This window comes from Sinocyclocheilus grahami, unplaced genomic scaffold, assembly GCF_001515645.1.
Source record: "Sinocyclocheilus grahami isolate Dianchi unplaced genomic scaffold, SAMN03320097.WGS_v1.1 scaffold872.1, whole genome shotgun sequence".
Classification (NCBI taxonomy): domain Eukaryota; kingdom Metazoa; phylum Chordata; class Actinopteri; order Cypriniformes; family Cyprinidae; genus Sinocyclocheilus; species Sinocyclocheilus grahami.
The window spans coordinates 317,687-328,169 of NW_015506051.1; the positions used below are offsets into that span (position 1 = coordinate 317,687).

The 10,483-nt window shown below is 42.7% G+C and overlaps 1 protein-coding gene across 2 annotated transcripts in view; it reads right to left on the reverse strand.

Moving 5' to 3' along the window:
- The window catches only part of LOC107563397 (myomegalin-like), a 70,035-nt gene that overhangs the window by 49,331 nt on the left and 10,221 nt on the right, over nucleotides 1-10,483 (reverse strand). For both annotated transcript variants that reach the window (XM_016248265.1, XM_016248266.1), the window contains 5 exons: nucleotides 5,990-6,113; nucleotides 5,736-5,884; nucleotides 5,486-5,639; nucleotides 4,771-4,824; nucleotides 4,006-4,059 (listed from right to left, as the gene is read on the reverse strand). In XM_016248265.1, coding sequence (XP_016103751.1) covers nucleotides 4,006-4,059; nucleotides 4,771-4,824; nucleotides 5,486-5,639; nucleotides 5,736-5,884; nucleotides 5,990-6,113 — 535 coding nt within the window. The remainder of the gene's footprint in view (nucleotides 1-4,005; nucleotides 4,060-4,770; nucleotides 4,825-5,485; nucleotides 5,640-5,735; nucleotides 5,885-5,989; nucleotides 6,114-10,483) is intronic.

The following is a 10,483-nucleotide window of genomic DNA, read 5'->3' on the forward strand; positions in this document are numbered from 1 at the left end:
TGTGAGTGTGTGTGTGTGTGTGAGTGAGTATGTGTGTGTGTGTGAGTGAGTGTGTGTGTGAGAGAGAGTGCGTGTGTGTGTGTGTAAGTGAGTGTGTGTGTGAGTGTGTGTGTGTGTGTGTGTGTGTGTGTATTTTCACCCTGAGGGTTTCATTCTCACTCAACAGGTTCCAGCGGCTCTGATCTTGTGTTTCTGTGTGACTTTGCTCTCGTGTGATTGTGTGCGTTTGCTTTGCTGCAGTTGTTGTTTATGCAAACACACATTTAGACTGTGGTGATCCTGATCTATTTGAGGAACAAAACATGGGTTCATCACACACACAATAGTGACCACATCTGAAGTCTCCCTGTTTGCTCGTGTTTCTGAGACACACAGACCACATGAAACCCTGACGTCTGATTCTCTGAGGAGGGAGTGTATCGTCTGTTTGTGACTCATGCTATTTAATATGTAATTGTGTTTCAGTGTGCTGTGATCTCAGGTAAAACACATTATGTCAGGACAAACAGAACTAAAAACAGCATTCAATAGTTCAGTCCTATTTGTATTTTAGATGTCTGCCTCTATTATTCCCACAGTGCACCTGTCCCGTTACCACGGGAACAACGATTGTGATTTTCAAAGACTGTCCTGATGGCTACAGAAGACATCAAAGATTTTTCAAAACAATGCAGTAAAATCACTTAAAGTAATCATAATCTGATTCATGAGACAAAATAAAACAAAACCTGTTAGGGCTGCACGATTAATCGAATGCGATTGTCATGCACATCTCGTCAGTAAAGCCAGTTCTGTGATTAGTAGTGGGAACCAAACAACATTGGAGCCCATTGATATTCATTATATGGACAAATAACACTGAGACATTTCTCACAATATCTTCTTTTGTGTTCCACAGAAAGATGAGTAAATGATGACAGAATTGATATTTTTGGATGAAATAACCCTTAAAATTAATCCAGAAATCACTGGTGTGTTCACTAATATAGATTTTGAGGTCTGAGTGCGTGCGTGCGTGTGTGTGTGAGAGAGAGTGCGTGTGTGAGTGAGTGAGAGAGAGTGCGTGTGTGTGTGAGTGTGTGTGTGTGTGTGTGTGTGTGTGTGTGTGTGTGTGTGTATTTTCACCCTGAGGGTTTCATTCTCACTCAACAGGTTCCAGCGGCTCTGATCTTGTGTTTCTGTGTGACTTTGCTCTCGTGTGATTGTGTGCGTTTGCTTTGCTGCAGTTGTTGTTTATGCAAACACACATTTAGACTGTGGTGATCCTGATCTATTTGAGGAACAAAACATGGGTTCATCACACACACAATAGTGACCACATCTGAAGTCTCCCTGTTTGCTCGTGTTTCTGAGACACACAGACCACATGAAACCCTGACTTCTGATTCTCTGAGGAGGGAGTGTATCGTCTGTTTGTGACTCATGCTATTTAATATGTAATTGTGTTTCAGTGTGCTGTGATCTCAGGTAAAACACATTATGTCAGGACAAACAGAACTAAAAACAGCATTCAATAGTTCAGTCCTATTTGTATTTTAGATGTCTGCCTCTATTATTCCCACAGTGCACCTGTCCCGTTACCACGGGAACAACGATTGTGATTTTCAAAGACTGTCCTGATGGCTACAGAAGACATCAAAGATTTTTCAAAACAATGCCGTAAAATCACTTAAAGTAATCATAATCTGATTCATGAGACAAAATAAAACAAAACCTGTTAGGGCTGCACGATTAATCGAATGCGATTGTCATGCACATCTCGTCAGTAAAGCCAGTTCTGTGATTAGTAGTAAATCTCCATCACCTGCTTTCAGATGAAGCAGCATTTACTTCACAGAGCTGTAGTTCACTGACAAGCTATGCAAAATGGCGTTCATAATCGCAGATAATTTAATCGCGCGATAATGAAATCGAAGAAATCATTCTGCGATAAGGACAGCAGTTTGCGTAGCTTGTCAGTGAACTACGGCTCTGTGAAGTAAATGCTGCTTCATCTGAAAGCACGTGAAAATACCACATTTAATAACGTTTTTCCTCCAAACTTACTTTATAACGTCAGTCGAGTGTTTGAAGTAAATCCTTCTGTGAGATGATGTGGCAGAGTGCGTGTGTGTGAGTGTGTGCGTGTGTGTATGAGAGAGAGAGAGTGTGTGAGTGAGTGAGTGTGCGTGTGAGTGAGTGTGCGTGCGTGCGTGTGTGTGAGAGAGTGAGTGTGTGTGTGTGTGCGTGTGTGTATGAGAGAGAGAGTGTATGTATGAGTGAGTGAGTGAGTGTGTGTGTGTGCGAGAGTGTGTCAAGCTATGCAAAATGGCGTTCATAATCGCAGATAATTTAATCGCGCGATAATCAAATCGAAGAAATCATTCTGCGATAAGGACAGCAGTTTGCGTAGCTTGTCAGTGAACTACGGCTCTGTGAAGTAAATGCTGCTCCATCTGAAAGCACGTGAAAATACCACATTTAATAACGTTTTTCCTCCAAACTTACTTTATAACGTCAGTCGAGTGTTTGAAGTAAATCCTTCTGTGAGATGATGTGGCTTCTTACACAGAATAAGGCACGCAATTTATTTCATAGTATTCTAAGCAGTGATAAAAGCATTGCATTATTATATACTTTATTATAATAACATTTATAATAAGACGAACTCAGATAAACCATACATTGTCGTAGTCGTGTGTTTATTAGTCACGTTAAATTAATGAAAGCAGTAAAATCTTCTGTTTATTCAGCTAGTGCTATAGGGATTGCCTGGGTTTCTTCTACGAGGTGTATTTGGAGTTTCTCTGGCCTTCAGATGGAGATTTACTGCTGATCACAGAACCCTGCTTCACTGAAAGATACCCATGAAAATCGCACCTTCTGCCTTGTGTGCGAGAATGTGTGTGTGCGTGTGTGAGAGAGTGCGTGTGTGTGAGAGAGAGAGAGAGTGTATGTATGAGTGAGTGAGTGAGTGAGTGAGTGAGTGAGTGAGTGAGTGAGTGTGTGTGTGTGTGTGTGTGTGTGTGTGTGTGAGTGTAGTCGTGTGTTTATTAGTCACGTTAAATTAATGAAAGCAGTAAAATCTTCTGTTTATTCAGCTAGTGCTATAGGGATTGCCTGGGTTTCTTCTACGAGGTGTATTTGGAGTTTCTCTGGCCTTCAGATGGAGATTTACTGCTGATCACAGAACCCTGCTTCACTGAAAGATACCCATGAAAATCGCACCTTCTGCCTAATCGCGATTTATCGCCTTTGCGATTTAATTTTGATTAATTGTGCAGCCCTACATCCAGTGTCAATCCAGTGGATTCAGCTTCATTACATTTGGAATTCAGTTCTAATTCTATGGAGGAGGAACGTGCAGAAAGTTTCTATATGTCCATGTTCCTTTAAATGTGCTCTAGAGATCAGATTTAGCTCAAGGAGCTCAGAGCCTGAGCCAAGACATTTAGATTTCCATGATCATCCGTATAACATAAAATGTGTTGTGGTTCATGACACAAACACGGCCACTGTGGTTAAACCAAGTAAAATAACAATAAAAAACTGGTGGTTTTGCAATACTAATGCACAGAAGTAATCACTCAAAAATGAAAATGGACGACCGGGGGGGGGGGGGGGGACACGCCCCCAACCTTTTTTTTTTTTAAGAACGTGCAGAAAGTTTCTATATGTCCATGTTCCTTTAAATGTGCTCTAGAGATCAGATTTAGCTCAAGGAGCTCAGAGCCTGAGCCAAGACATTTAGATTTCCATGATCATCCGTATAACATAAAATGTGTTGTGGTTCATGACACAAACACGGCCACTGTGGTTAAACCAAGGGGGGGGAACAACGTCACACATCTGTTATTTTTTAAATGGAAAAAAGACTTGTGACACAGATGACGCTTCTGTTCCAATCTGATCAACAAACTATTTCACACTCTTATTAGTCTCTCTTCACCTCATCAGCCTGAAATTAAGCGTCACACATTCATCACTGACCATAAGAGCACCAGAGAAACTGAGAATCACACGTACCTGCATCTCTTGTTGCACACGGAGCCTTTCACGGCCCAACTCCTCCTGATAAAACTACACAAAGAAAGACTCATTACAACCACACAATTATAATAAACAATTTCTATACATCTATGGGTCTAAACTGGATTTCATAGTGTTTTTCCATTTAAACGAGTTTTCCAAAACATGGCGCACATGACGTCAAACGCACAAAGACAGATGTCCGATCAGCTGATACTGAGTTTGGTGTGTTGATGAGTGCAGACAGACCTGTGTGTGTGTGTGTGTGTGTGTGTGTGTGTGTGTGTATGTGTGTGTGTGTGTGTGTGTGTGGCAGCCCTACATCCAGTGTCAATCCAGTGGATTCAGCTTCATTACATTTGGAATTCAGTTCTAATTCTATGGAGGAGGAACGTGCAGAAAGTTTCTATATGTCCATGTTCCTTTAAATGTGCTCTAGAGATCAGATTTAGCTCAAGGAGCTCAGAGCCTGAGCCAAGACATTTAGATTTCCATGATCATCCGTATAACATAAAATGTGTTGTGGTTCATGACACAAACACGGCCACTGTGGTTAAACCAAGGGGGGGGAACAACGTCACACATCTGTTATTTTTTAAATGGAAAAAAGACTTGTGACACAGATGACGCTTCTGTTCCAATCTGATCAACAAACTATTTCACACTCTTATTAGTCTCTCTTCACCTCATCAGCCTGAAATTAAGCGTCACACATTCATCACTGACCATAAGAGCACCAGAGAAACTGAGAATCACACGTACCTGCATCTCTTGTTGCACACGGAGCCTTTCACGGCCCAACTCCTCCTGATAAAACTACACAAAGAAAGACTCATTACAACCACACAATTATAATAAACAATTTCTATACATCTATGGGTCTAAACTGGATTTCATAGTGTTTTTCCATTTAAACGAGTTTTCCAAAACATGGCGCACATGACGTCAAACGCACAAAGACAGATGTCCGATCAGCTGATACTGAGTTTGGTGTGTTGATGAGTGCAGACAGACCTGTGTGTGTGTGTGTGTGTGTGTGTGTGTGTGTATATGTGTGTGTGTGTGTGTGTGTGTGTGTGTGCATGCTTATGTGGTTTATGAGGACACAAATTTGTATAATAACATGGGTATGACATAGGTATTACAACGAGAAGGTGATTTATGAGGACATTTTCAGTGTCCCCGTAATTCAAAAGGCTTATAAATAATTCAGAATGAGTTTTTTTGAAAATCTAAAAATGCAGAAAGTCTCCTGTGAGGGGTAGGTTTAGGGGTAGGGTTGGTAAAGGGCAATAGAATATATGGTCTATACAGTATAAAAACCATTACGCCTATGGAGAGTCCCCATAAACCATAAAAACAAATCTCTCTGTGTGTGTGTGTGTGTGTGTGTGTCTGTCTGTCTGTCTGTGTGTGTGTGTGTGTGTGTCTGTCTGTCTGTCTGTTTGTGTGTGTGTGTGTGTGTGTGCAGACAGACCTGCACGTCTCTCTCTTTCTGCAGCAGAGAGGCAGACAGCTGCTCCAGCTGCTCCTCCATGTGTCTCACTCTTTGTCTCAGGTCTGTCCTCTCCTCAGTCAACTCTCTGATCACCTGCTCCTTACAGCACAGCACCGCGCTCAGCTGCTCGATCCTGCACAACACACACACACACACAACACAATCAATACCACTCATGTGAGTGTGTGTGTGTGTGTGAGTGTTCAGCAAGATGGACTGATCGTCTCACTTCCTTCTGTCTGCATCTTCATCAGGCCATGTGCTCGTGTCTCCTGATGTCTCCTTGGGGACCGTTTCCATGGTGACAGAGGGATGCTGCGAGTGAGATTCAGTCATGCTGGCCCTGCACTCGGCCTCGTCCCGCGCTAACTGAGCCTCCTGCCACACGGAGAGTTCATCACCATCATCACCACACTCATGTACTGTATATGTGTGTGTGTGTGTGTGTGTGTGTGTGTGTGTGTGCGTGTGTGTCTGTTGTACCTCCTGCAGTATCTGGATCTTGGTCTCCAGCACCTGCTGCATGTGATCGATCTCCTGTTGTCTCTCTTCACACCGTCGCTGCAGCTCTGCTTCATTGTGATTGGTCAGACTCTCTGCTGCTGTCCTGTCAAATATCAAGTCAATAGTGTTATGCTAGTAAGAACTCAAAGAGTGCAGGGATTCTGCACATCTGCTGTTGATTCGAGTGTTTTGCAGTTCTAGCTGGAGTTCATGTGAGTCTGTCTGCTGACAAACATCTAGAAGCACATCTGAGTTAAACTGGCCAGAACACACACACACACACACACACACACACTAGGCCTGGGCGATAAAACGGTATCGATATTTATCGACGGTACACCATCATCGATAACGATGATGACAAAAAAATGTTGCACGATAGTTTCACACTTTTTTCATTTAAAGGCACATAATGAGTGACAAGCAGAGAGCCAACAGAACACACAAACACATGCTCAAATGAGTGCCGTGCCTGCCTGCGGTGAGGAGACTGGGAATCAAAAAAGGAATATTAGTTGAATTAAAAATAATATTCGAATTCGAATGCAAAAAAAATGTGTATTTGAGTTTTAGGTGTCCGTCAAGCAGCCTTATCAACGGCGCACGAGATACGGTGATGATGATGTAAGTGTCGTTGTTGCATTTTAATGTTTTTGTTAGTCTATATCCAGTTGAACCCGCAAGATGCGCCGCTGCTGCATTTTTCATTCAAAATATTAGAGAAATACAGAAGCTCAATGCAGAGAAGATTGTTTTGGTTAAAACCGAAACCAAGCCATTCACACAGAACGCATATTCGGCGCATTCTTGAGACGCACAACTACGACTGAACACTCGCGTCTCGCACAAGAGATGAATAGAAAGCCATGTAAAGATAAAGGAGGTTCAACTTTTAGAAAACATGTCTGGAGAATTTGTGGGGGTTTTATTCAATTCCACTGCGTCTCATATGTTTTACATGCGATCGTGTGATCGGGGCTTTAGTTCAAGGTTCAAGGTTTTTATTTGTCAATGCCACCATATGTGCAGACATGCAGAGGAATCGAAATATCGTTTCTCTTCTCTCTCATCAAGTGTTTACATTGTCAATGCACTATAGAAGTTTGTATAAAATAATATAATAATACAGTATTCACAGTCAGTGCAATATAAAACAGAGTTTGTATGAAGGTAGCAATAGTGTACTTGTACTAAACAGATATATATATATAGACCGAGTAAATAAATCTTGTAGAACTTTCTGAATGAATATACATGAGTAAATGTAAACACTGAACTTTGTTAATGTATAAATATACGTCCAAATATATGTAAACAATTTGTAAAGTGCAAATATACATCCAAAATATGTAAACATTTTGAAGTTCTGAGTATAAAGGCATTTGTAAGCTACAAGACAGATAGCAGCAGCATGGCATTAGTGCAGAGAGTATGAAGTGTCCTGTGTGCAATGAAAGAAATGTGGGGTGAACTGTAGATTTTTTGAAGTTCAGGAGTAGGTGGAAGAGGGGGGGAGGTAATGGACAGAGTTCAGCTTCCTGACAGCCTGATGGACGAAGCTGTTTGAAAGCCTTGTGGAGCGAGTCTGGAGCCTCCAGTACATTCTCCCTGAAGTGATGCTGATGGCTCTGCTAGTGAGGCGGGTGTGGAAGATGTCCATAAGGGAGGGCAGAGGGACACCGATGGTCTTGCTGGCTGCATTCACTATGCGTTGCAGAGTCTTTCAACAGGATGCAGTGCTGCATCCGAACCACACTGTGATGCAGCTGGTGAGGATGCTTTCAATGGTGCCCCGGTAGAAGGAACACATGATGGGAGGTGGGACTCATGCTTTCCTTAGTTTTCAGAGGAAGTAGAGGTGTGACTGAGCCTTCTTGGCCAGCGATGTGGTGTTTGTCGTCCAGGAGAGGTCCTCAGAGATATGCACCCCTAGGAACTTGGTGCTGCTCACCCTCTCCACTACAGCACCATTGATGGTTAGTGGGGGGTGCTGTGGAGGTCTTCTTCTGAAGTCGATGACAAGTTATTTTGTCTTCCCCACATTGAGGAAGAGATTGTTGTCGTTACACCACTGGACCAGTCGGCTCACTTCCCTCCTGTAGTTGGCCTCATTGTTGTTGGTTATGAGGCCCACTACAGTCGTGTCGTCCGCAAACTTGATGATGTGGTTGGTACTGTGACTGGGTACACAATCGTGGGTCAACAGGGTGAAGAGCAGCGGGCTGAGTACGCACCCTTGTGGTGCCCCTGTGTTTAGCGTGATGGTCTTAGATGTTTTTCCGCCGACCCGTACATTTTGTGATCTCTTTGATAGGAAGTCCAACACCCAGTTACAGAGAGGGGAGTTGAGTCCCAAGTGTCTCAGTTTGTTTATTAGCTGCTGTGGGATGATTGTGTTAAATGCTGAACTAAAATCCAAGAATAGCATTCGCACATAGGAGTCTTTGGAGTCCAGGTGTGTAAGGGCTGGATGGAGAGCAGCTGAGATGGCATCTTCCATGGACCTGTTGGTTCTGTATGCAAATTGGAACGGGTCGTGGGAGGGAGGAAGAATGGATTTTATGTGCTGCATGACCAGTCGCTCAAAGCACTTCATAATGATGGGGGTCAGTGCAATGGGCTGGTTGTGGCTGGATGGGTGCGGCTTCTTTGGGACTGGAATTATTGTGGTGGCCTTGAAACACTTGAGGACGACTGTTTGACTCAGCGAGATGTTAAAAATGTCAGTTAGTACATCCTTGAGTTCTTCAGCACAATCCTTTAGAACCCGACCAGGTATGTTGTCTGGTCCGGCTGCCTTGCGTGGGTTGATCCTCAGGAGAGTCTTTTTCACGGTGCCTGGGGTCAGACACACAGCCTGCTCGTGTGGGAAAGGTAGGATCTTCTGTGCCTGTGTGTTGTTTTGGGTCTCAAATCAGCCAAAGAATTAATTGAGGCAGTTAATCAGAGATATGTCACTGTCACAGGTCCGTGGTAGGGCTTTATAGTTTGTTAGAGTTTGGATGCCTTGCCAGAGACGTTGTGTGTCTCTGGTGTTGCTGAAATGTCCAGATATTTTATTGCTGTATTGCAAGTTGGCTCTTGCTGTTGCTAGGCCTGCAGTGTCACCAGCTCTAAAAGCTGCGTCCCGAGCCTTCAGAAGCTTGTGCACTTCTCCTGTCAGCCATGGTTTATGGTTAGCCCGAACAGTGATGATTTTCCTGTGTGTGACGTCATCAGTGCACTTTGAGATGTAAGCAGTAACAGCTTCAGTATATTCCTCTATGTCTGTGTGGTTGTTGTAAGTTACTGCTTCTTTAAAGGTGTCCCAGTCTGTTGTGTCAAAGCAATAATCTTTAAGGGCAGACTGGGCCCCCTCTGGCCACACACGTACCTCCTTCTTGGTTGGTCTGGTGACTTTCACCTTCGGTCTGTACGCAGGTCTGAGCTTGATGGTGATGCGGTCAGAGAGTCCAAGGTGGGGGAGGGGGAGGCTTTGTATGCTCCTTTGCTGTTTGTGTATGCCAAGTCCAATGTATTGTTGACCTTTGTGGGAAAGTCTATGTGCTGATGAAGTTTTGGTAGAAAATAATTTAAATCTGCGTGATTGAAGTCCCCAGCAGTGATGAGAAATCCGTCCGGGTGTGTTGTCTGTTGCTCTGTGATAGCCTGGTAAAGTTCACTGAGTGCCTCGATTCGGTCGCTGTTGTTAGCGCTGGGGGGGATACAAACAGCGACGAGTAAAATTACTGTAAATTCCCTCGGTAGGTAGAAGGGTCGGCACGATAATAATAAACTTTACCAGCGGAGAACAGTGTGTGAGTGTGTGTGTGTGGCTATTTGTATTAAGCTATGCATAAATACATTATGCTGTTTTATTCATAATTGTTTATGCAATTTACAAAATTATATTTGATTTATACATATTAGTTTAGACGGTATGCACTTTTTTATAGACAGTCGTTATTTCAACAATTTTAATGATGTGCATTATTTTGCTCATCGCGCCCTCCTGTGGCCTAAAGAAACAGGCCAAATGTTTCCTTAACACTTATATAATCTCCATATAATATATAAGAAAGGAGATATTTGTTTAAATTTTATTTTGTTATTTTGTTTTATTTGTTATTTTGTTTAAGACTAAAAGTTGTTGTTTGTCTTAATAAATTGAGTAAATTAAAAATACAGTGGTTAAATAAAAAAAAAAATTCTACTGCTCTCTGTTTAAGAAAAGTTATTAAAAAAAATTCAATAATTATCGATACTGAACGATATGAAACATTATATCGTAATACATTTTTTAGCTATATCGCCCAGCCCTAACACACACACACACACACTCTCACTCTCTCTCTCTCTCACACACACACACACACACACACACTCACACACACACACACACACTCTCTCTCACACACACTCTCTCTCTCACACACTCACACACACACACTCTCTCTCTCACACACACACACACTCACTCTCTCACACACACAC